Source organism: Monodelphis domestica, chromosome 2 (assembly GCF_027887165.1).
Source record: "Monodelphis domestica isolate mMonDom1 chromosome 2, mMonDom1.pri, whole genome shotgun sequence".
Classification (NCBI taxonomy): Eukaryota; Metazoa; Chordata; class Mammalia; order Didelphimorphia; family Didelphidae; genus Monodelphis; species Monodelphis domestica.
In genome coordinates, this window is record NC_077228.1 from 250,239,798 (window position 1) to 250,267,242 (window position 27,445).

Consider the following 27,445-nt stretch of genomic DNA (forward strand, 5'->3'; position numbering starts at 1 on the left):
CATTATGGTTCATAATAAGTTCACTGGCATCCATATTATGGATTTCCATCCTTTGGCAGGGCTGGCTTCCATCTCTCTTCAATTAGAGACCTCTTTTTAAAAAAGTTCAGTGGAAGGAAGCAGGAAGGAAGGAAAGAAGGAAGTTAGGAAGAAATGAAGGAAACAAGGAATGAAGGAATGAAAGCTGGCTGATGAGAGAGAAGTAAGGAAAAGGGAGGAAAGGAGATGGTAGAACAGGATGCTCTCAGGGAAGGGAGGGAGGGAGGGAGGAAGGAAGGAAGGAAGGAAGGAAGGAAGGAAGGAAGAAAGAAAGAAAGAAAGAAAGAAAGAAAGAAAGAAAGAAAGAAAGAAAGAAAGAAAGAAAGAAAGAAAGAAAGAAAGAAAGAAAGAAAGAGAAGGAGAGAGGGAGAGAGTGAATGACAGGATAAGAGAGATAAAGTAGAGAGAGATTGCATCAAAGAGGAAGTTGAAAGCTGCATCACAGTCTTGCTGCTAAATGATCAGTGCAGTCATTTTTTTTTGTTGTAGTTTAAAGTTTCTTTGCCATTAACTCTCCCGTTTATTTTCCCTTTTTCAGCGTGCATGATGGGAAGGCCTGGGGTGCTTTTAGTCAGACCTTGGCCTCCAGCATTTCCAAAAAAAGTTTGTGCATAGGAACTTTGCCTTCCAATTTTATGTTGTAGAAATGCTGCACAGCCTTGGTAGAGGTTTGCCTCAGAAGCGGGAGAGTCATCAACATCTTGCCGGCCCGACGAGGGTCTTCCATGTGCTGGCCAGCCTCGTAATCCTGAAGAGCCTCATGTAAGACGTCTTGAAGTTTCTGAACTGCTTCAACATCTTCTATGTGCATTGAATCTGAATTAGCAGCGCTATAGCTTTGAGGGTGACAAACTCTTCTTTCTCCAGCTTCATGCTCTTATATTTCTTTACCAGCTGCAGGATGGCATTGTTGAGGTCAAGGAGGCCTGCTAATTTGGACTGATCTTCATCCATAATATAATCTTCTGCATAGACAAGTTCATCCTCAAAAGAAAGTGATCGGTATACAACCCCAAGGATCAAAATCTCCATCCAAGAACTTTGCAGAAGGCTCATCTGATCAGCCAAAGACAAAGTAGAGAAACCTGGAATATGTTTAGCCCATCCAGTGATGACCACCAGTTCTCTATCAGCCAGGTCACAGAGAGTAGTTAGAGCTTTGATGTCACTGTCTGGAACAGTAGGGTCAGGCATGGCATAGATCTTCTCCGGTTCAGCCACCAGCAAATGTGAGACAATCTTGTTATATGGCTTTTTAGCTGGTTGAACGAGCTGAGGGTTCAGGTATGGGCTGTTCTCTGCATCTATTCTGCGTTTGTACTTTTGGCGACCTCCACGTACTCTATCAAGACGCACCCCTTCCTTCAGCATGCCAACTTTTAGACATTTCATGAAACGGCAGGCCTGGCAGGATTTGCGTCTGCGCTTTGTGATTTCACATTCATTTGTGACTGGGCAGCTGTATTCTATATTACCTTGAATTGTCCTCTTGAAGAAGGCTTTGCAGGCTTCACATGATGCTACCCCATAGTGGTACCCAGATGCAATATCGCCACACACCAAACACAGTCTCTTGGGCATCGAGTTCAGCATGTATTCACACTTGGTCTGCGAATCTTCTGCAATGGTGCTCGAACAATCATCGTATCGTTTCCTGACAGGCCCATTACCTCCAAGGACCGGGGCAGAAGGGTACAGAGGTGGTGAGTCAAGTCCATTCTGATGGCCATTCATGGTTGAACTATAGCTCCTGCTGGCGTCTGAAGAGCCACCAGGGCTGTGGTGGTTGATGCTGTCCTTTAAGGAGGCAGCGCTTGAGGGTTCCGTCTTGATATATGACGAACAGCTAGAATCAATGTGTCGATCTTTGCTTGACATTCTGCAGAGAAGCCTGAGGTCCCTTTTCAGCTTTAGATCTATGGTCCTGTGACCTGCTCAGTGAAGACTTAATTCTTTTCTCATCTGACTACTCAACCTGTAGTAAACTGAAGGGGCATCCATGAGTCTTGGATATTTTCTGGAGCACACTCCAAACAGAAACTTAAAAAGCAATGGGCTGTTTAAAAGGATTTTTGACTGTTCTGGTAATTTTATTGATTTCACCTGCGTGCCAGAAGAAACATTCAGCCCAAAGATTCAACTTTGAATTTGCAAATGGGTGGCTCAGGGAACTGAGAGCATGGTTCTGGGTTAAAAATCTGGCCTCAGATATTTCCCAGCTATGGGGCCCTGGACGGGTCCCTTGAAACCCATTGCCTAGCTCTTACTACTCTGCCTTCTGACAATAGACATTTAAATGGATAAGAATCCAAGGAACTTTGAAGAGACTAAAGGCTATATTCTAAGGCATTTCAGAATCCAATGGTTTATAAAAATCTCTGTATTCTATTGCATTTTTTGTTATGGTTTAACTTTGTGATTTTAAGTTCATATATTACTGGATTCAATATTATTCTGCTTGAACTGAAGGTTGATTGAATTTATTTTGAATGTACTTAGTTTTTAAAATTCTGTTGTTTTTCCCCTATAACTATTGAACAAATATTATTGTGAATAAGCCCATATATGAAAAAAACAGCTTTTTTCTATTTTGCTGAGGATAGATGGACTTCAGAACTGGTTATAATTGTATTAACAACCTTGGAAATTTTAATGTGCTAAATACCTCAAATGATTTGATTTTAAGGGTTTTTAAAATATGATTTTTGGAATTTTTTTTAAAAATCTGGTTATTTTTGCCTGCCCCTAGCCAATAGTAGCTGAAGTGAAATACATTTTATAACCCCCAACCTTCCCGCATTTCTAAATATGTGAATGGAAGTTGGGCAGTTAATCTCAGGGCATTTGTATCCCTAAAAGCCTCCAAAAAAGGAGCACCCCTTTATTTATATTCTTCAGCTCACTATTTTACTTCTACCAGAATGATATATAGATTTCTTGATTATGTTCTTAACCCAAGATGAGTTTTACTTTGTTTAAAAATATGTTTATTACCAAGGTTGAAAGATTGCTATGTTTGTAAAAATTGTGACAAATGTCCATCAATTCATAGGTTTTAAAAATGTCATACAGCAACGTATGTGAAATATGAAAGTGTGTTTGTTTGCTATTGCAATTAATTGGGCTATTGAGAATTTTGGGGATATTGATATCTACATATTTGTACTACTGTATTTTTAAAAAATGAAAAAATTGTTAACCTTGTTCAATTCATTTGCCTTCTACTCACAGTGGAGCATGGCCAGATATTAAGAGGAAATGGATCTCATTTTTGGTGAGAAAACCTTGTATTTTATATTTTCTTAGCTGACACAGTGTCAATGATTATAAGCTATATTTTTGAATTTTTTAAAGCTCTTTTATTATTATATTTTTCTTGCATGTGCAATATACTTTTTCAGGTTTTTTTTATTATTTTTCTCTCCTTTTTATATTTGAAGCACATGTTACCAGCATTAAGATTTTCTTTAACCTTTTGAATTTTCAGTAATACAAGTTTAAGATACATTTGCCAATGCATGCCCTAAAAGGCTAGAGACTAAAAAAACGATGCCAGTAATTATTTAAATAAATTATGGGACTTTGCTTAATGATTCTGTCTGATTCCAGGACAAGATATACACACAAGAGCCATTTCACAGAGCCAAAGAAAGGCCAATCCAGGATGGATTGATGCATTCCCAGGCCAATACAAAGGTGTTGAACCTAGTGTGAAGATTCAAGGTTACTATGTTTAACATGTGTTGGAAGACATAGGCTTTCCTTGTGTCCACACTCACTCTGAAAATACTCACAGATGAGTATCCCCAAACCTTGGCTCCTATAATCTGGTCCCTTTCTTTTCTGCCTTTCATAGTGTGGTACCTTTCTGTAGTCCTGGCTACTGACTGGGTAAATGCATCATTGCTTAGATCATTTTGATTGGGCCCTGATAGAAGGACCTGTTATAGATTTATTTTTCTTTTTACTTGGAATTTTTACACATAAGACTTTGATAGTCTATATTTTCATCCAGAAATATTTTCTTTTCTTTTGGATTTTTCTGATATCTTTTTAATATCTCTTGCCAATTGATTCATATACCTCAGCCATGCATCCCTAAGTGATCCCAGTTTTTTAATCACCCTCTTAATGATCAGGGAGGAATGTAAAAATATTATTATTTAAATTGCAATGTTTAAATTCCTTTTTGAGAAGAATTTTAGGTAAAGAAGATGCTACTTCCCTGAATCCAGAAACTAAACTGTTGAAGAAGCCACCATGAAGAAGCCTCCAGACCACAAGTTGCACAAAATTGAACTTTGGGTGTGGTTGATTGAACATTTATTTGTATGTATACTTTCATGCCAAAGGGGACCCTTTGCCCCCTAACTGGCTTTTTGTCAATTCGTCCAGCAGTTATTGGTTTTGTTCTTTTTTTCCCCTCTTATCCTCAAATTATTGTAATCTTTAAATTGATTATGTTTTCATGATCCTTTGGAAAAAAATTAATTTTTTCAAATGATCAAACAGCGGAATTTAAAAAATAGACTCGAATACAGGACTACAACCCCCACGAGCCTTTGCTCCACTTCCCCAGAATGCCTTGTAATCTCACCTGGGACAAGATCGAGAAGGTATTTAAGCTGATTCAAAGGCTTTTGAGGGCTCTCTCTCTATCTCGCTCGCTCGCTCTTTTGGACTTTCGTTTTGGAGCAGAGGCGTCTCTTCCATGATGTGAGGTTATTTTGTCTAGGCCTCTGGCCTAGGCACATGTTTCTTACTTGTATATTCTTTAATCCTTTAACCTTTAATAAACCTCTGAAGAATATAATACTCCTTGCAGAGAGAAACTAATTTCTACCTGCCTCAGTCTCCCAATATTCCCTAATTTTAATCTTTACAGGATGACGTGTCCAGACCATCATAGCTGGGTTTTGAGGACCATTACTTTGATGCTGGTGGAGTTGGCTCTGTCGAGGACTTCCTGATTGGTGATTCGGTCCTGCCATCGGATCCTCATGATTGACTGGAGAGAGCGTTGGTGAAATTGCTCCAGCTGTTTCATGTGCTTCCGGTACAGTGTCCATGTCTCTCAACAGTACAGGAGCGAGCTGAGGACCACTGTGTTATACACTTTGAGCTTTGTCACAGTGCTTACACCTCTTGTTGGAGGACTTTGGAGCGCAGCCGCCTGAGTGCCTGGCTGGCCTTTTGGATCCTGGCATTGATCTCATGGTCTAGGGACCCGTCATTGGCGATGGTGCTGCCCAGGTACTTGAAAGTGTTGACGTTAGGAAGCTGCATGCCATCAATTGTAATGCATGGGTGTTAATTGGCCTCCCTGGTGCAGGTTGGAACAGCACCTCTGTTTTGCTGAGGCTGATAGTCAGGCCAAACAGTTTTGTTGTGGTAGAGAACCTGTCCACAATGGTTTGAAGATGATTATCTTGGTGGGCCATGAGAGCACAGTCTTCTGTGAAGAGAGCTTCCAGGATGAGTCTCTCTGTTGTCTTTGTTTTTGCAGTCAGGTGGTGAAGGTCGAATAGTGAGCCATCCAGTCGGTATTTGATGTAGACGCCCAGGTCTAGATCCATCACAGCATGTCGTAATACTTGGGTGAAGGATAGGTTGAAAAGTACTGGAGCGAGGACACAGCCTTGTTTCATGCCATTGGAGATGTTGAAGCGATGGGAAGTCTCTCCACCAGATAGGACTTCCCCTGTCATGTCGACATGAAAGAGCTGGATCAGTTTGACGAATTTTGCTGGGCAACCGAGCTTGCTAAGGATCACCTACAATGCGTCCCTGTTCACTGTGTCAAACGCCTTCGTCAGGTCTGTGAAGACAATGTAGAGACTTAGGTTCTGCTCAAGGCATTTTTCCTGCATTTGCCTCACCGTGAAGACCATGTTGATGGTGCTGCGATCTGGTCAGAAGTCACATTGTGATTCAGGCAGGTTCTGCTCTAAAACAGATGACAGGAGTCTGTTGAGTATAACACGGGCGAGGATCTTTCCAGCAGTGGAGAGTAGTGAGATGCCTCTGTAGTTGTCACAGGCTGCTTATGCGCCTGGGGTGTTTATATTACCACACATATGTAATTTACATATTTTTAAGCAAATTGTCAACTATGCAGAGTTCATGGTATGGAACATAATATTTTGTGCATTTGTTTATTGAAATAGTTTTTGTTGGTTTTGTTGGTTGGTAAATAAAAAATACATGAAGTCTTCTCTGCTATGTAAAATAGAGATTTGAACCTCAGACTTCAATCCCCAGAAGTCCTTGGTACTTCCCAGAATTCCATATAATCTCACCTGAGTCCCCACTTGGGCGAGATCACAATTTGTATTTAAACTGGCTGTAACACCTACTTCGGGCTCTCTCTTCTACTTGGACATGGCAAGATGTAGTGAGTAAAATGTGACTGGGCTAATCAGTCCTAAGCATGTGGTTTATTATTTTGTATTTTCTTTATTCCTTGATTTCTAATAATCTTTAATAAATCTCATAAAATATAATACTTTTATTACTAGAAACTAATTTAATTTTTACAGCTATTGAGATAAGTTAGAAGCTTTCCCAAATAAGACTGCGGTGAAGCAAGGATGTTCATTACCACCACTATTATTTAATATTGTACTAGAAATGCTAGTTTTAGAAATAAGAGAAGAAAAAGAAATTTAAGGAATTAAAATAGGTAATGAGGAAACTAAACGATCACTCTTTACAGATGACATATGATATAATTGGATCCCAGAAAGTCAACTAAAAAAACTAGTTGAAATAATAACTTTAGCAAAGTTGCAGGATACAAAACTCTGAGGTACCACCTTGTACTGGTCAATATGACATTAAAGGAAAGAGATAAATATTTAAGGGAATGTGGAAAATTTGCAATATTAATGCATCATTGGTGGAGTTGTGAACTCATCCATCCATTTTGGAATTCAATTCAGAGCTATGCTCAAAGGGCTATAAAACTGCATATCCTTTGATTCTGTAATACTACTACTATCCCAAAGAAATTTTTTAAAAGGAGAAAGTATCTACTTGTACAAAAATACTTACAGCAGCTCTTTTTGGGGGGGGCAAAGAATTCGAAATTGAGATGTCCAATGTAAAAATAGACTCAAACTTTGGACTTCAATCCCCACAAGCCCTTGCTCCACTTCCCCAAAATGCTTTGTAATCTCACGGAATTCTCAGGTGGGCCAAGATCGAGAAGGGATTTAACCTGATTGCAAAGGCTTTTGTGCCCTCTTTTGGACTTCAGTTTTGGAGCAGATGCGGCTCTTCCATGATGTGAGATTATCTTGTCTAGGCCTCTCTGGCCTAGGCACGTGTTTCTTATCCTGTATTTTCTTTAATCCTCAATCTTTAATAAACCTCAAAAAAATATAATACTCCTTGCAGAGAGAAACTAATTTCTACCTGCCTCAGTCTCCTCAGTTTCCCTAAATTTTAATCTTTACACCATCGATTGGGGAATGACTAAACAAATTGTGGTATATGATGGTGATGGAATACTATCATGCTAGAAGAAATGATGAGTAGGATGATTTTAGGAAAAGCTGGAAATACCTACATGAACTAATGGAGAGTGAAATAAGCAGAACCAAGTGAACATTGTATACACTAACAGTAATATTGTATGATGACAAACTGTTAAAGACTCAGTTACTCTCAGCAATACAATGATCCAGGACAATTCTGAAGGATTTATGACAAAGAATGCTACAGAGGAAGAACTGTTAGAGTTGGAATATAGATAAAAGCATACTCTTGTTCAGCTTATCTTATTTGTGTTTTTATTTGGGGTTTTATTTTTATATGAGCATTCTCTTATAAGTATGACCAATATGGAAGTATGTTTTGCATGATAATAAATTTACAAACCAAATCAAATTGCTTATCACCAGGAGAGAGGAGGGAAGGGTGAGAAACTGAACATTTAGATCTCACAATTTCAGATAATATGTGTTAAAAATTGTTATTATGATCCCAGCTTTTGGAACCAAAATCTACTATTTGATAAAAACTGCTGGGAAAATTGGAAGACAGTATGGGAGAGATTAGGTTTGGATCAACATCTCACACCAAGATAAACTCAGAATGGGTGAATGACTTGAATATAAAGAAGGAAACTATAAGTAAAGTAGGTGAACACAGAATAGTATACATGTCAGATCTTTGGGAAAGGAAAGATTTTTAAACCAAGCAAGAGTTAGGAAAAAAATCACAAAATGTAAAATAAATAATTTTGATTACATCAAATTAAAAAGTTTTTGTACAAACAAAACCAATGCAACCAAAATTAGAAGGGGAAGCAACAAATTGGGGGGAAATCTTCATAACAAAAACCACTGACAAAAGTCTATTTACTCAAATTTAATCACCTAGCAGATTGGCTAACATGACAGCAAAGGAAAGTAATGAATGCTGGAGGGGGTGTGGCAAAGTCTGGACATTAATGCACTGCTGTTGAAGTTTATTAACTGATCCAACCATTCTGGAGGGCAATTTGGAACTATGACCAAAGGGTGCTAAAAGACTGACTGCCCTTTGATCCAGCCATAGCACTGCTGTTGTACTCCAAAGAGATAATAAGGAAAAAGACATGTACAAGAATATTCATAGCTGTACTCTTTGTGGTGGCAAAAAAATTGGAAAATGAGGGGATGCCCTTCAATTGGTGAATGGCTGAACAAATTGTGGTATATGTTGGTGATGGAATACTATTGTGCTCAAAGGAATAATTAACTGGACAAATTCCATGTGAAGTGGAATGACCTTCAGGAACTGATGCAGAGTGAGAGGAGCAGAACCAGGAGGACATTGTACAGAGAGACTGATTCACTGTGGTACAATTGAATGTAATGGACTTCTCCATTAGTGGCAATGCAGTGATCCTGAACAACTTGGAGGGATCTACAAGAAAGAACACTATCCACATTCAGAGGAAAAACTGTGGGAGTAGAAACACCGAAGAAAAATATCTGCTTGATTACATGGGTAGAGGGGGATATAATTATGGATATAGACTCTAAATGATCATCCTAATGTAAACATCAACAACATGGAAATAGGTTCTGATCAAGAAAACATGTAAAATCCAGTGAAATTGCATGTTGGCTAAGGGAAGGGGTGGCAGGAGGGTAGAGAAAGAATATGATTCTTGTAACCAAGGAAAAATGTTCTAAATTGACTAAATAAAAAAAAAATTTATTGTTATTATGGGGACAGCTAGGTGACTCAATAAATTGAGAGCCTGGCTGGCCTCAGATACTTCCTAGCTGTGTGACCCTGGGCAAGTCACTTAACCCCTATTGCCTACCCTTACCACTCTTTTTACTTGGAATCAATACACAGTATTGGATTTTAAAAAATTGTTATTACACATAATTGGCAAAATAGAATATCTGGGGGAAAAGGCAGTTTATATATACTTTTTTTCTGTCGAATGATGCCTTCTCTACTACAGGGAGGGTAGGGAAGGAGATACCTGGGAATTTTAAAGTAACCAACAAACAAATTAATTAATTAATTAATTAAAAAGATAAAAAATTTAAAATAAATATCTGCTGTCATGCCAAAAATTCTGTCCAGTCTATAATAAAACCCCTGAGGTAGAACTGTAAGCCAATAACTATTTATTAAAGGGACCTGGCATCTTTTAATAAATGGGACCTCACATCTTCCTCATGATCTGAAATGACCCACTCATCATTGCTCCCTGATATAGATTTTTGTAACCCAATTTCTATAGATGGTCCAAACAATACAGACCAAGGTAATATATTTCATCTGTGGTCTATAATAGGGTGGTGTTGGAGATGGGATTGTTATGGGGTACAGCTGTGTACCCCTGGGGTTTGGGAAGGATACCTTTTGCAAGAATGCAAGACTCCAAAACTTAGCTTAAAACCAAAAAGAGAAATTTATTAATTTAGGAGGTAATGTTGAGAATGGCCAGGAGGATAGCAAGATGGAAAAGCAAGATGGGGAGCAGTTCCTTGGGAGGATAGCATGAATGGAAAGCTTGTTCCCCCAGATGACATCAGTTCTGGGGATTTTATACTTTTTACAACAGAGAGTGTTAGCCACCCAGGCATTTGGTAAGGTGGGGTGATCATTTGCCTGGGGACATAAAGATTCCTTAGTTTTGGGGAATAAACAGATGTCTGATAGGATCGAGGTGTGGCCTCGAGGTGCATCTTTCTGTCCATCTTAAATCTAGAGGACAATCAAAGGAAGATAGTCATCTCAGAACCTTAAAGGGGTCATTGGGTGTTTTTAGGCTCAGAGTCATGAGGATATAAGGGAGCAAGGGAGTTTCCCTGATAATAGTTTGCCTGGGTTTCTGGGGGTACAATGCAGATGAGATGGATTAAACTGGGTCAGTAACCAGATGTTACACTGTAGGTTGAAGGCCAACAGTTAACACTGACCAGGGCAGAACCTGGTTTGAGATCAACACAAAGACCACTCAGTAACTGGGAAAGTAATTTATTTTAATAGGGAAAGGTTAAAAGGGAAATAGGATAACCCTGATGCTAATGTCCACTACTAAAATCCCCCAGATCTAAATGTCTCCTCATGGAGAGTCTTCAAAGAGTTGTTGGACTACTCTAATCTCCTCACTCACCTAAAATTTCCCAGGCCCTGCTCTAGCTAACATGTACTAAAACACCCATTGGTTAGTATTAAAGATCTGTGGTAAGGTTAGCAGGGTCCAGGAAAGGTCCCAGATCCAAAAGGACCTAGACCTGGTCTTATAATTACTGCAGACAGTTGGTTCAGGATCACCAAGTTCTTCTCCAAGGAAATACAGTACACAAGACAGCAGGCAGGATAGGAATCAGGACTAAGCACAGGATAAGCAGTCACTCCCCAGATACCTCCAGAGAGAGAGAGACGGACAGACCCAACAATCCCTGAGTAACAACTTAACCCTTCCTGAAACATTCCAGAATCTTTTCCTTGTTGGTCTCATGCCTCTGTCCTCTGCAAAACCTACTAAACTTATCTCTTCCTTATAACAGGTCACACTTCTGGTTCCAAGGCAGTAGGAGGGCAGGTTCCACTCAAGACACAGCACTGGGCAAAAGTTGGGCGATCATCCATTGAGCAGTGTCCCACTCAATGCTGGGCAATCAGCAGAAATGGCAAATGGTCATGAGATTCCTAAAATAGCTTCAGAACTTTCCATGGGTGGTCACAGGAGAAGCAAAACCAAAACTGTTTCCATTAATAGGATTTAACCCTGTCGACTGGAAAAAACACAGAACTATTAAATAGTCAAAATCACTCTTTAATCAAGAGCAAAAGGGGTTCAGCGCTAGTAGGCCTCGACAACAGAGCTTCATGCTCTGATTAAGGATTGAACTCTGGCCACTCTGGTCACTGACCCCTGCGAGTGCCACCAAGCAAGGTGGACTCTAGGGAACAAAAGAATTTGGGGAACCTATATACCATTTGGGGGATCCAGGGACAAGGAAAGATGATTGACATCACTATAGCTACAAAGAAAATGGGAGTGTTCAAACTACATTGACAGGATACAATCACACTTGGGAAAGGAATCATAGCTAGAGCCTAGGGTATAAGAGAAAAGGGCTACTAACAATGGATTCTAAAAGATGGTTTCTGCCCAAGTGTGGATCTTCTTGGGAAAGGTTCTGATACAATAGGGGAAACCAGCTAAAATAAAGAGGGTCCTTAGCATATGCTTAGTCTCATCCAACTAGAATTGTCATTCCCCTGAGGGTCTCCCACTCAGTCTGAAACTGCCAGCCTGGAATTCCCTTCAGGGTAGACTCCCATGGGAACAGCGAACAAGTACAAGCTTTGGGGTCTCCAATCTATAAGCTAGTCTTGAAACTTGGGGTTCATCAGATCTCACTGGGTCACAAGTTTGGAATTCCTAGATTCCATATTGACAAACCCATTGCTGACTACGGGGGTCACAAGATGGACAAAGGAGTATTTACCTCCTTAAGTTGGGTGAAGGAGAGATGTTAGAGGGTGGAGATCTAGATGATCCCTTTCCTCATATTAAGGCTTATTCCTTAGATAATATGGTTGAATGTCCTCAGGTTAGGAAATGTTTGTGGTTGAATGTTCTTATTATAAAGTCCTAAACCTACTTCTTATAGCCGAAATTGTCCTTTTAACCATGTATGAGTATACTATGTATCAATCTGTGATCTAACGTGATTTATTACATATGAATATGGGCATATATTGAACAATCACTCATGACTGGAAATAGACTAAGGATACAATTATATAATCACATTAACTGAGTAATACTAATTGGAAATAAATAAATAAGTTACTTTCTGTAAAAAATAGACTCGAATACAGGACTACAATCCCCATGAGCCTTTGCTCCACTTCCCCAGAATGCCTTGTAATCTCACCTGGGCCGAGATCGAGAAGATATTTAAGCAAAGGCTTTTGAAGGGCTTGGCTTTTTTTTGGACTTCCGTTTTTGGAGCAGAGAGGTCTCTTCCATGATGTGAGGTTATTTTGTCTAGGCCTCTGGCCTAGGCACATGTTTCATACTTGTATATTCTTAATCTTTAACCTTTAATAAACCTCTAAAAAATATATATTCCTTGCAGAGAGAAACTAATTTCTACCTGCCTCAGTCTTCCCCTCTCCCCTAAATTTTATTCATTACATTTCCACAGCTGCTAATTCCAAAGAATCACCAAAGTAGTTAGAAAGAACAAGTCTTTAATCAGGACTAGGGAGACAATGCTCTAATGGCCTCCACACAAAGTTATGCATAAAATACCACACTGAAACAAGCTCTGGTACTCTGGGACCACTCTGGGAACACTGTCTCAGGGAAAATGCACCTCAAAAAGAGATTTTCTAATGAATGGAAGAACTTGAGGTATACTCTGGGGAATGAAGGAAAGGAAACACACAGACTTGGTTACAAAGAGGCTTGGGAAAGAGGCTATAGCCAGAGGTGGGGGTCCCAGGGAGTGGCCCAAGAATTTTGAGAATTTCTATCACTCCTATTCAGGGTGCCTAATGGTTGCTTAATGGTCCCTTATTCTGTGGGACTTCCCCCAAAGGCAAGTTCCCAAGGCCCGAAGGAAAATTTTGGGGTTCTATAAAACAAGGTCATTAGGGGGAAATCCATCTGGCTAAGTGTAATGTCTGGTTCTGGCTCCGATTCACACATGGTAATGCAACACACAAGAGGTACTTTATTAACCAAACTATAGCTTGGGGCTCAGCACCAAAAGTCTGCGATTTGCAGACTTTTTATACACTTTTAGGGTAGGGGGAGTACAGAGGAATTCCTGGGGTGGGGGGAGTGAACAGGAACTCCTGGGGCTGGGGTCCTTATCAGTTCCTGGCATATGTCAGGAAGGGGAAGGACAAGAACTCCTGGAGTCAGTCTTTATGGCTCCTTTTAACATACGGTCGGGCCAATGATCTAAATCAGGTCAGGGAACTCTGGGACAACATATCCTTGTGAAACCTGAGATTGAGGGAGGCCAAAATGACCAGCCTTGAAAATACAGGAAAACCTTAACATGCTGGCTAGCCCTGGAAGTTAGGAAGAGCCCAACAAACATGCCAAACCCCAGCTGCAGTAGGTACCAGATAAAGGCCAGGAAGACCCCAATAACATAAAATTGTCAAAGTTCCAAGAATAGTAGGAAGCAGATAAGAGCCATACATGCTGAAAAGTATTTAAACCCCAGCCTGTCAGAAGCATCTCAGAACTCTGATGGCAGAGGTTCCCACTGATGCGCGTATCAGTTCCATAATAATTGCCTGCGGTCTTCCTTGGTGGTGGGTGAAATCCTGGACCTTAACAAGATAACATATCCTTGTGAACCTACATAAATAAGGATATGTCATTTTTAGTTCTTGGGATAAGGGGCCCATTAGGGTATCATCTGGAGGGCAAGTTCCCATAATATCAATCTGTTTCTTCATAAGGACAATAGTGGGCCTTCAATCTTCCTAGCTCTGGGATGGTAAGGGCATACTTCCTACATTTAGTTGCATAAACTGATCTATTTTTTCTTCCTTCTTTTGGGGAAGAGTATAACAATTTCCCTCAAGAACTGCTTTATCTGAAACAAATTGGTATGTTGACTCACTGTTGTAATTTTGGGGGAGAAATTATCTATTATTTCTATAACTTGTTCTTTGATCCACCAATTCTTTAGGACTGCTATTATGTATCAAATTTATTTTGAATGTTTTCTTCAATACCCTTTTATTTAATATAATTTTATTTCATTTTGATTGGTGAAAGATGGACATAGTATTTCTGCTTTTCTCAGTGTGAAGTTTTTTATATCATCACATATTATTTTTTTGTAGCAGATGGCATGCAGTTTACTCCTTGTCGACTCCAAACCACTAAATATTTTTAAAAAGCAGGGTGTACTAAATAAAAATTCAGTCTTCGCGTTTGTTAATTTCTGGCAAAGTCATTTAAAAAAAAAGGAAATTGAGTTTTAAAAGGAAATACGTAAACTGCGTCTGTGGTAACAGGCAAATTAGAGATTCGGCGGGAGGAGTCTTTCAGGAAGTAGATTGTCGCAAAAAGCTCGGGGGAGAGCCAGCTTCTAGCCGTATCCACGCTCCTCCTCCAGTGACATGCGCAATAACTAGCTAGCAGAGCCTTTCCTAAGGGCGCAGGTTAGTGTAGGATGCTTGCGGGGTTTGGGAGAGGGTAGGATGTGATGCCGGGTAAGGGGAAAAAGAAATTTGCGAATGCCTAAGTAGGAAAGGACATCCCGAATTCTAGAGAAGGTCATTATTGGTCTGCCAAAGGAAAATAGCTTGAACCCCCAAGCTTACCGCCAAGGCCCCACCTTCCCAGGAGACCTTCTGAAGCATCTGGCGATGCGTGCGCAGCTCCTATACCATTTCTAGAAGTCTTGATTCGGTGTCTGACATCTATCCTGGGATCCTGTCTCCAGGTATTTAATGAATGGGACTCTGGTTTCCGGTTTCTTCCTGTCGGCCCGGGAAGAATCTCTAGCTGGAGGCTTGTTTCTCTGAGGGAGTAGAGTAACCCGGGACGGGGATTAGGGTTGGGGGGTGGGAAGGGCCAGGAGTGTATGTCATCGTTTTCCATGTGAGCAGGGAGTGAGTCCAGGACGCTGGTAGGATTGGGCATTTGCGGGTAAGCTTCCACCTGGAAACTTTCTGGGTCCTTATAGTCACACCAAACGTGACCACTGGAAGGCGCCTTTAAGATTCTTAAGTACCACCCTCTCGTTTTACAGAGGAAACGTCAAGAGATAAAATGATTTGAGAGAGGTTACACAGCTGGTAAGTGGCAGTATTAGGTCGGGAAGGTAGGTCTCCTATGCCAGTAACCTGTGCGCTTTCCATGAAACCATGCTTACTCAGTGCTTTGGTTTTTGAGTTCCATGAGGTCTGATCGTGTAACTGAATCTGTCAGAGCTACTTATGATGTATCTAGGCTGCCAGTAATGCTTAGCAAAGTGCTTAGTGAATGTGGAATCCTCTGCTGTGGACGGCGATTTAAACCCTTGGCTGAAGATATGCTAACCTTTTGGATCCCAGTTCAGTTCACTTTGAACATGAAGATTATTTTTCCGGTCATCCAGATCTCAATTTTGCTTAAACAAGATATGCTCAAGTATCTCTGTTTTAGAGAGCAGGAAACAATCCTGAATAAACATATCCATATTTTTTATAATTAGGAAACTGGAGTGGGTAAAATGAATTTTCCCAGGTTCAGGCTACCAGTTAGTGTTGAATACAAGTTGGAAAAAAGAACCCGGGTGTCTTCTCTGACAGCATATGCTTTTTTTTATTCCATACTTACTTACTCTGATTGTGAAAATGCCTTCTGTTAAGAGAAACTGTGGCATAATTATACATGTGTAACTATTTCACAGTCTGGCATATTTGTCAGATTTTTTAAAAGATAGATTTTAATTACTGTTTAATTACTGTTACTGCCACTTTGTAGATGTGTCATTATGTACGAGTCTTTTAACCTCTATTATAACTTCTGAACTGTGACAACATTAATAAATACATAATAATACTTATGCTACCTATCAAAACAGTTCTTCTAGGATTATGGTAGACCTTAGAGTAGATAGAAGGGATTCAAGGAAGAGTTGACAACTAGAATTTTTCTTGAAGGAAAATGGGAATTCTGAAAGGCAAAATTGAGGAGAGGTGGTCAATGGCATTTTTGAGTTCTGGGAGAAGCCAAAACATATAATGTATGAAGGTGAATATTGTGAAATCAAACTGATATGGCAAGTTGGAGATCAGCTGTCAAAGACTTTAAATTTAAGGCTTTTTATGTTTTCCTGGTGGCAGTAGGGACCTCTTAGAGATTTTTGAGTGGTGTGGTCAGACCTGTGCTTTCCAATGATGATTTCTACAACTGTGGATGGTGAATTAGAACAAAGAGAGATCAAAGGTAGGGAAACTATTTAGTCAAATAAAATAATATGAGGACCTGGAATACAGTAATAGAATACTTTGGTACATGGGGAGAATAGGAAGTATTGTGGTGCTATAAATCAACAAGATTTAGATTAGTATCTGAATGGAAAATGGGTAGGGAAAGATGGAACAAAGAATAGGGAAGGATAGAAGATCAATCTGGAAGGATGTTGGTGCCCTGGCCACAGACAAGTAGAAAATTAGAGGAAAATGGAATGAATCCATTTTAGAAATGTTCAGATTAAAGAAAACTTCAGGACTGGAGTTAAGTAGAGAGATTAGGACTGAATATACATATATATTTGGGAGTCTATTCTGTAGAGATGATAATGAAACCCATGTGAGCTAATGAGATCATGGCAGGGATGATATAGCACCCATTTAGGTGGCCTGCTAATGGTCCACATTTGCAGGGTAGGTTGCTGATTCATCAGTATATCTTTACAATGTTCCAAAATGGGGAGCATAGGCATTAATCTATTTGTCATTTTAAGAGCCTCCACCTCATATAGTAATTTCCACTACTTACAATTAAAACAAAATACAAATATTTTAATTTAATAACATTATAAAATATAGAAATCTGTTTATATCTATAACATAGTGTAGGACAATCATTTAGAATAACCATCTTTTGTATCCATTAAATTCTTAGACAATCCTTCCTAAAACTTACAGCTCTTTTTTTAACTTCTAATTTCACTTCTTGTTCATATGATATAGGTGTTTTTACTCCCTCAGTTTGTCCTCTGCTTGAGGATAGTTTTTTTTTTTTCTCGTAGATCTCTGCAGGTTGTTCAGGGACATTGTAAAGCCGTTACTGGAGAAGTCCATTACGTTCTCTTGTACCACAATGTGTCAGTCTCTGTGTACAATGTTCTCCAGGTTCTGCTCCTCTCACTCTGCATCACTTCCTGGAGGTTGTTCCAGTCTACATGGAATTCCTTCACTTTATTATTCCTTTGAGCACAATAGTATTCCATCACCAACATATACCACAATTTGTTCAGCCATTCTCCAATTGAAGGGCATCCCCTCATTTTCCAATTTTTGGCCACCACAAAGAGCGCAGCTATAATTTTCTTGTACAAGTCTTTTCCCTTATTATGTCTTTGAGGTACAAACCCAGCAGTGCTATGGCTGGATCAAAGGGCAGACAGTCTTTTATCGCCCTTTGGACATAGTTCCAAATTGCCCTCCAGAATGGTTGGATCAATTCACAACTCCACCAGCAATGCATTAATGTCCCTATTTTGGCACATTCCCTCTAGCATTCATTACTTTCCTTTGCTGTCATGTTGAACAATCTGCTAAGTGTGAGGTTGTTTTGCATCTCTCTGATTATAAGAGATCTAGAACACTTTTTCATGTGCTTATTAATACTCTTGATTTCTTTAACTGAAAATTGCCTATTCATGTCCCTTGCCCATTTTTCAATTGGAGAATGGCTTGATTTTTTGTATAGCTGGTTTAGCTCTTTATATATTTGAGTAATTAGACCTTTGTGAGAGATTTTTGTTATGAAAATTGTTTCTCAATTTGTTGCTTTCCTTCTGATTTTAGTTATATTGGTTTTGTTTGTACAAAAACTTTTTAATTTGATGTAGTCAAAATTATTTATTTTGCATTTTGTGACTCTCTCTAAGTCTTGCTTGGTTTTAAAATCTTTCCCTTTCCAAAGTTCTGACATGTATACTATTCTGTGTCCACCTAATTTACTTATAGTTTCCTTCTTTATATTCAAGTCATTCGTCCATTCTGAGTTTATCTTGGTGTAGGGTGTGAGGTGTTGATCCAAACCTAATCTCTCCCACACTGTCTTCCAATTTTCCCAGCAGTTTTTATCAAATACTGAATTTTTGTCCCAAAAGCTGGAGTCTTTGGGTTTCTCAAAGACTGTCTTACTGAGGTCATTTACCCCGAGTCTATTCCACTGATCCTCCTTTATGTCTCTTAGCCAGTACCAAATTGTTTTGATGACTGCTGCTTTGTAATATACTTTGAGATCTGGGACTGCAAGGCCACCTTCCTTTGTATTTTTTCCCTTATTTCCATGGATATCCTTGATCCTTTATTCTTCCAAATGAACTGTGTTATGGTTTTCTCTAATTCAGTAAAATAGTTTTTTGGTAGTTCAATGGGTATGGCACTAAATAGATAGATAAGTTTGGGTAGGATGGTCATTTTTATTACGTTAGCTCGTCCTACCCATGAGCAATCAATGTTTTTCCAATTGTTTAGATCTAGTTTTAATTGTGTGGAGAGTATTTTGTAGTTGTGTTCATATAGTTCCTGTGTTTGTCTCGGCAGATAGATTCCTAAGTATTTTATATTGTCTCGGGTGACTTTAAATGGAATTTCTCTTTCTAATTCTTGCTGCTGAACTGGGTTGGAGATATATAGAAATGCTGATGACTTATGTGGGTTTATTTTGTATCCTGCCACTTTGCTAAAGTTGTTGATCATTTCGATTAGCTTTTTGGTTGATTCCCTAAGATTCTTTAAGTAAATCATCATATCATCTGCAAAGAGTGACAGCTTGATCTCCTCATTGCCAATTTTAATACCTTCAATTTCTTTTTCTTCTCTAATTGCTACTGCTAGTGTTTCTAGTACAATATTAAATAATAAAGGTGATAATGGGCATCCTTGTTTGACTCCTGATCTTATTGGGAAGGCTTTGAGTTTTTCCCCATTGCAGATGATGTTTGCTGATGGTTTTAGGTATATATTGTTTATTATTTTTAGGAAAGGCCCTTTTATTCCTATACTTTCTAGTGTTTTCAATAGGTCTGGGTGTTGTATTTTGCCAAAGGCTTTTTCTGCATCTATTGAAATAATCATGTGATTTTTGTCGGTTTCCTTGTTTATCAATTATGTGAATGGTTTTCCTAATATTGAACCATCCTTGCATTCCTGGTATGAATCCTACCTGATCGTAGTGGATAACCCTTGTGATGACTTGCTGGAGTCTTCTTGCTAGTATCCTATTTAAGATTTTTGCATCTATATTCATTAGGGACATTGGCCTATAGTTTTCTTTCTCTGTTTTTGACCTGCCTGGCTTTGGGATCAGTACCATGATTGTGTTGTAAAAAGAATTTGGTAGAACCCCTTCTTGGCTTATTCTGTCAAATAGTTTGTATAGTATTGGGGTTAGCTGTTCTTTGAATGTTTGATAGAATTCATTTGTGAATCCATCAGGCCTTGGGGATTTTTTCATAGGGAGTTCTTTGATGGCTTGTTCAATTTCTTTTTCTGATATGGGGTTGTTTAGGTAATTTATTTCTTCTTCTTTTAGTTTAGGCAATTTATATTTTTGTAAGTATTCATCCATATCACCTAGATTGCCATATTGTTTGCCATCTAATTGGGCATAGTAGTTTTTAATGATTGCCTTGATTTCCTCTTCATTAGAGGTGAGGTCTCCCTTTTCATCTTGGATACTGTCAATTTAGTTTTTTTCTTTCCTTTTTTTAATTAGACTGACTTAGTACTTTGTCAATTTTATTTGTTTTTTCAAAGTACCAGCTTCTAGTCTTATTTATTAAATCAATAGTTCTTTGACTTTCAATTTTATTAATTTCTCCTTTGATTTTTAGGATCTCTAATTTAGTCTTCATCTGAGGATTTTTAATTTGTTCACTTTCTAGTTTTTTTAATTTGCATGCCCAATTCATTGACCTCTGCCGTTCTTAATTTGTTTATATATGAACTCAAGGATATAAATTTCCCCCTGAGTACTGCTTTGGCTGCATCCCATAGGTTTTGAAAGGATGTCTCACCATTGTCATTTTCTTCAATGAAGTTATTAATTGTTTCTACGATTTGTTCTTTAGCTGGTTTTGGACAATCATATTGTTTAATTTCCAATTAATTTTTGATTTTTCTATCCATGTACCCTTGCTAATTATTATTTTTATTGCACTGTGGTCTGAGAAGGTTGCATTTATTATTTCTGCCCGTTTGCACTTGTTTGCAATGATTTTGTGCCCTAGTACTTGGTCAATTTTTGTGAATGTACCATATACTGCTGAAAAGAAGGTGTATTCCTTTTTGTCCCTATTTATTTTTCTCCATATGTCCACTAACTCTAATTTTTCTAAGATTTCATTTGCTTCTCTCATCTCTTTCTTATTTATTTTTTGATTTGATTTATCTAGTTCGGATAGGGGAAGGTTCAGATCTCCCACTAGTATAGTTTTTCTATCTATTTCATCTTTGAGCTCCTCTAGTTTCTCCTTTAAAAATTTGGATGCTCTGCCATTTGTTGCATACATATTGAGTACAGACATTTCCTCATTGTCTATACTGCCTTTTATCAGGATGTAATTACCTTCCCTGTCTCTTTTAACTAGATTTATTTTTACTTTGGCTTTGTCCGATATCATGATTGCTACTCCTGCCTTCTTTTTATCATTTGATGTCCAATACGTTTGGCTCCATCCTCTTACTTTCACACTATTCATATCTACCTTCCTCATGTATGTTTCTTGCAGACAGCATATGGTAGGGTTTTGGATTCTGATCCATTCTGCTATTCGCTTGCATTTTATGGGTGAGTTTATTCCAGTCACATTCAGAGTTGTGATTACTAGCTGTGTATTTCCCAGCATTTTGATTTCTACTCCTGGTCCTGCCTTTTCTTCTTTCACTATTTCCTTCCCCTCCCCCCGTTCCCTCTCTTATTTTACTTCCCTTTCTACCCCCTCCCTTCTTATTCCCTCCCTTATTATCCCCTGTAGTCTTTTTAAAATTTCCCCCCCTCCCTCTCCCTCCCTTGTACTGCTTCCCTCCCCACCAGTCCGTTTTTTACCCTTCTACTCCCCTATAGGGCGCAAATCTATTCTCTTCCCCAATGGATTGGGTTGTTCTTCCCTCTTTGGGTCAGTTTCAAAGTACGTAAGAGTTGAGTGTTTCCTGTCTCCAACCTCTTTACCCTTTCAGTGTATCGATGTTCTCCCCCCTCCCGCCATGAGCTTCTTTGTGACATAAATTTACCCCCATTTGTTTTCCCATTTCTTTTAGTCATAACCTCTTTTCTTTTTTAGGTCTCGTCATGTATATATATATATATATATACACATACACATGTATATGTATTTATGCATGCACATATCTATATACCTATATGTCTTGTTCTTTCATCCTATACAGTTTGTCACTGTTCCCTCTGAGTGTAATTCTTCTAGCAGCTCAGGTGATAGCAACAGTTTTTAAGAGTTACCAATGACCTCTTTATCATTTTTACTTATTGAGTGTCTTAAAAAATTTCTGTTGTTGTTTTGTTTTTTTCCCCCTTTTTTTTAATTACCTTTTGATGATTCTCTTGAGTTCTGTGGTTGGACATCAAATTTTCTGTTCAGGTCTGGTCTTTTATTTATGAATACTTGGAACTCTTCTGTTGTGTTGAATGACCATACTTTCCCCTGTAAGAATATAGTCAGTTTTGATGAGTATTTTATTCTTGGTTGTAGACCTAGTTGCCTTGCTTTCTGGAATATCGTAATCCATGTCTTTCGTTCCTTCAGTGTGGATGCAGCCAGATCCTGTGTTAACCTCACCGTGTTTCCATGGTATCTAAATGGCTTCTTCTTGGCAGCTTGTAATTTCTTTCATCTGATTGTTTTTGAATTTGGCTATAACATTTCTTGGTATTGTCAGTTGGGGATTAAATACAGGAGGTGATCTGTGCATTCTTTCGATCTCCACTTTCCCCTCTTGTTCTAGGATCTCAGGACAGTTTTCCTGGATAATTTCGTCTAGTCCAGGCTTTTTTTTTTTTTGTCCTGGTCTTCTGGTAGTCCAATTATTCTTAAATTGTCTCTTCTTGAACGATTTTCTAAATCATCTGTTTTGTGAATGAGATGCTTCACATTTTCCTCAATTTTTTCATTCTTTTTGTTTTGTTTTATAGTGTCCTGCTGCCTTGTGAGGTCACTTGATTCTAGTTGTTGTATTCTGGTTCTTAAAGATTGGATTTCATCTCTGGCTTTTTGGTCGTATTTTTCCTTCTGGTCTGATTTTCATTGAAGATCGTCTTTCATCCTCTTTACCTTGTGTTTCATCTCCTTTGCCTCATCTTATCTCCTTTGCCTCATTTTCCAGCTGGTTGATTTTGGCTTTCAAGACACTATTTTCTTGTTTTAGTTCAAGTGCCTCTGTTTCCAGATGACTTCACTTTTTAAGTTCTTTTACCAGTTGTCTTCAGCCTTTCTTAGTTGTGTTTTGAGTTCTTCTACAGCCTGTATCCAATTCGCTGGGATTTCTGGTTAATCGTTTGCTGATCTCTCCCCCTCTGTTCCATTTGCTGAGTAGTAGCTATCTATTGTAGTTTCTTTCTCCTTTTTCTGTTGTTTGCTCAAATTCACCCCTTCTTTATTCCCCGTATTTGTCTGTGCTCTTGTTCCTCTCATTTTCTTTGTTTTTTGGGGACTTCTATCAGTCTCTCCTCTTGGAGCTTTAACAGAAGATCTCTTGGTGTAGTCTCTGGGGGAGGGTTGTTGGGGGTTTGAGCTTCCCTGTCCTCTGGAGGCTTTTTATTGGCTTAAAGTCCAGCAGTCAATGAGGATGGGTGGGGAGCCTGGGCTTCCCTGGGCTCTGAGGGCTCTTGATGGGATTAGGTTCAGCTGGTGTGGTCCAAATGAACCCCAAGCCAAAAAAAGAAAAAAAAACAACCTCCTCCTCCACAATCTGTGTTGAATGCCCGGAGATTGGCCCAGGTTACTTTCAAGGTAAACTCTTCGGAGCAATCCCTTTGCCAGCCCTGAGTTTTCTCTCCTTTCAGTAGCTCTGAGGGCTCCTGATAGGATTGGGTTCAGCTGGTCCCCTAAAGCTGGGACCTCCCTTCAGACACAGTTGGAAGGACCCAGCCAGGGGGCTACAGGCTTCCCCCTTCTCTCTATGTTTCCCTGCCTTCTGTGTTGGGCATCCCGGAGACTGGCTCAGGTTGCTTTCAAGGTGAGTCCTTCAAAATAGCCAGCCCTGGAGCCATTTTCCCGACCCTGACGTTCCCACTGCTGCCGTGGGCTCAGCACTCTGGGTTGGGGGGGATGGGTCCTGGGACTTTCCTTCTGCCTGTCCCTTAGATCCGAGTGATCTAGGGTTTTGGCTTTTGGGGGACCTTACCTTTTGATCCAGGTCCAGGAGGAGGGTTCCCCAGGTCGATCCGGTTGTTCAGCTTGAATTTTGGTGTCCTAGGAGCTCTCAGTTTGCGATCCGTAAGGAACGGTTTCTGAGGTCTGAACTTTCACAGCTTCTAAGCCTCCATCTTGACCGGAAGTCTACTTTCCTTCTTTATGTTCAAGTCATTAACCCATTCTGAATTTATCTTGGTGTAAGGTGTGAGGTGTTGATCCAAACCTAATCTCTCCCACACTGTCTTCAAATTTTCACAGCAGTTTTTATCAAATATTGGATTTTTGTCCCCAAAGCTGGGGTCTTTGGGTTTATCATATACTGCCTTGCTGAGGTCACTTACCCCAAGTCTATTCCACTGATCCTCCTTTCTGTCTCTTAGCCAGTACCAAATTGTTTTGATGACCACTGCTTTAATAATATAGTTTGAGATCTGGGACTTCAAGGCCTCCTTCCTTTGTGTGTTTTTTTTCATCATTTTCCTGGATATCCTTGATCCTTTGTTCTTCCAAATGAACTTTGTTATGGTTTTTTCTAAATCAGAAAAAAAAATGTTTGGAAGTTCAATAGATATGGCACTAAATAGATAAGTTTGGGAAGGATGGTCATTTTTATTATATTGGCTCGTCCTACCCATGAGCAGTTAATGTTTTTCCAATTGCTCAAGTCTAGTTTTAGTTGTATGGAGAGTGTTTTTTGATGTGTTCATGTATTTCCTGTGTTTGTCTCCAGAGATAGATTCCTAAGTATTTCATTTTGTCTAAGGTGATTTTGAATTGTATTTTTCTGTCTAATTCTTGCTACTGAGCTGTATTGTAAATATATAGTGTAAACCTTAAAATTTCTTAGACTTATAAATGTTGGAAATTTCACCATTGGGAAAATTCATACTTGAAAAATTTCCTATTGATAGTGGGAACTCTATTGGAATGTGAACCCCATTGGCATGAGAGGTTCCTCCTCCTCCCTTCTTAAGATTACTTTAGGACAGAAACCTTTTGCTGAATAATGGAAAGGGCTTTGACCTATGCTTAAGCATAGAACAGGAATTTCTTTGAGTCATGATTGATTTTAGAATTGATACAATAGAGATACTTGGAATGACAGAACCAGGTCCTGGAAAATACAATTTCCACCCCACTCAGTCCTAACAGGATTTAGGAAGGGCTGCAGCAAAGGATCAAGATTTAATACTTGAGAATATGACCTTCAACAGACATGTGCAAAGCCACAGACCTCTGGGCGGTTCTGGGTTAAGCTAGAGCCACCATTGGCACAGGGAAGACATGGACAGTGATTGGTAGATGTGAGAACTGAGGGGAGGGAACTTGGATGGTTTCCTTAAAGTTAGAGGGGTCTGAGGACTGGGGTTGTTGGTTGGAGAGGTGGGGCTTTGAGAGTCAGCTCTGAAGGAAGCTGGAGGTGGAGGCCCCTGAGACTGTTTCTCCATTTTGGTCATGTGAGTAATAGGGACTGATCTCCTTTCTTTGCCCCAGCTATCTAAGGGCTTGGGCCTTTTGGCCCAGCCTAAACAGAAGGGGTATTTAAGCCCTATTCCCTTCTCTCCCCTTTCTCTCTCCCTCTCTCTCTCTATCTCTAATACCTTTCTTCATCCTGTTTGTAATTAAACTCCATAAAAGGTTGACTGCTGACTTTTGAGTTTTCATTTAGGAATTACATAGCTGAATTCCTTGGCGACCTTAAATTAATATATATCAGTCTTTTAAAGTGATTTCCTTGTCACAATAGAAATGCTGATGACTTATGCGGGTTTATTTTGTACCCTGCAACTTTGCTAAAGTTGTTGATTATTTTGACTAGCTTTTTGGTTGAATCTCTAGGATTTTTTATGTAGACCATCATGTCATCTGCAAAGAGTGATATCTTGGTCTCCTCCTTGCCTATTTTAATGCCTTCAATTTCTTTTTCTTCTCTAATTGCTACTGCTAGTGTTTCTAGTACAATGTCAAATAATAGAGGTGATAATGGGCATCCTTGTTTCACTCCTGATCTTATTGGGAATGCATCTAGTTTATCCCCATTGCAGATGATGTTAGTTGATGGTTTTAGATATATACTGTTTATTATTTTTAGGAACGACCATTCTATTCCTATGCTTTCTAGTGTTTTTAATAGGAATGGGTGTTGTATTTTATCAAAGGCTTTTTCTGCTTCTATGGAGATAATCATGTGGTTTTTGTTGGATTGCTTGTTGATATGGTCAATTAGGTGGATGGTTTTCCTAATATTGAACCAGCCAGGGATGCAGATCCCTGGTATAAATCCTACTTGATTATGGTGAATGACCCTTCTGATCACTTGCTGGAGTCTTTTTGCTAGTATTATATTTAAGATTTTTGCACCTATATTCATTAGGGAGATTGGTCTATACTTTTCTTTCTCTGTTTTTGACCTGCCTGTCTTTGGAATCAGTACCAGTTTGTGTCATAAAAGGAATTTGGTAGAACTCCCTCTTTGCTTATTATGTCAAATAGTTTGTATAGTATTGGGATTAGCTGTTATTTGAATGTTTGATAGAATTCACTTGTTAGTCAATCAGGTCCTGGGGATTTTTTCTTAGAGAGTTCTTTGATGGCCTGTTGGATTTTTTTTTTCTGATGTGGGATTATTTAAGAATTCTATTTCTTCTTCTCTTAATCTAGGCAGTTTATATTTTTGTAAATATTCATCCTTGTTGCCTAGATTTGTATATTTATTGCCATATAATTGGGCAAAGTAGTTTTTAATGATTGCCTTAATTTCCTCTTCATTGGAGGTGATGTGACCCTTTTCTTCTTTGATGCTGTTAATTTGCTTTTCTTCTTTCCTTTTTTAAATTAGATTGACCAGTACATTGTCTATTTTGTCTGTTTTTTCAAAGTACCAGCTTCTAGTCTTATTTATTAGTTCAATAGTTCTATCACTTACGATTTTATTAATTTCTCCCTTAATTTTTAGGTTCTCTAGTTTGGTTTTCTTCTGGGTGGGGGTTAATTTGTTTGCTTTCAAGTTTTTTTATTTGCATTTCCAATTCATTGATCTCTGCCCTCCCTAGTTAATATATGCACTCAGGGATATGAATTTTCCCCTGAGTACTGCTTTGGCTACATCCCATAAGGTTTGAAAGGATGTCTCACAATCGTCATTTTCCTAGATTAAATTATTAATTGTTTCTATGATTTGTTCTCTAACCAACTGATTTTAGAGTATCATATTATTTAATTTCCAATTAATTTTTTATTTGGTTCTCCATGTACCCTTACTGATCATTATTTTTATTGCCTTGTGATCTGAAAAGGTTATTTATTATTTCTGCTTTTCTGCATTTGTATGCCATGTTTCTGTGACCTAGTGTATGGTCAATCTTTGTGAATGTGCCATGTGGTGCTGAGAAGAAGGTGCATTCCTTTTTGTCCCTATTTATTTTTCTCCATATGTCTATTAACTCTAGTTTTTCCAAGGTTTCATTAACTTCTTTTACCTCTTTCTTATTTATTTTTTGATTTGATTTATCTAAATTTGATAGTGGTTGGTTCAAATCTCCCACTAATACGGTTTTACTGTCTATTTCTTCCTTCAATTCTCCTAGTTTCTCCATTAGAAATTTGGGTGCTATAATATTTGGTGCATACATGTTGATTAGTGATATTTCCTCATTATCTAAAGTCCCTTTTAACAGAATATATTTACCTTCCCTATCCCTTTTAATCAGGTCTACTTTTGCTTTGGCTTTTTCAGATATCATGATTGCAACTGTTACCTTCTTTCTATCAGTTGAGGCCCAGAAGGTCTTACTCCATCC

At 38.8% G+C, this 27,445-nt stretch overlaps 2 protein-coding genes across 5 annotated transcripts in view; one reads left to right on the forward strand and one right to left on the reverse strand.

Annotated features, from left to right (window-relative positions):
* Positions 1-483: 483 nt before the first annotated feature.
* LOC103093105 (estrogen-related receptor gamma-like) lies at positions 484-2,178 on the reverse strand. The gene is given in 2 exon segments (XM_056817475.1): positions 484-867; positions 870-2,178. Coding segments are annotated over 2 exon segments (1,305 nt in total). The 5' UTR covers positions 1,918-2,178; the 3' UTR covers positions 484-610.
* An 11,205-nt stretch (positions 2,179-13,383) lies between these two features.
* Positions 13,384-27,445, forward strand: part of LOC103093777 (zinc finger protein 501-like) — a 54,219-nt gene continuing 40,157 nt past the window's right edge. For all 4 annotated transcript variants that reach the window (XR_008916463.1, XR_008916465.1, XR_008916464.1 and 1 more), the window contains exon 1: positions 13,384-14,990. The gene's annotated coding sequence lies outside the window, so the exon portion shown is untranslated. The remainder of the gene's footprint in view (positions 14,991-27,445) is intronic.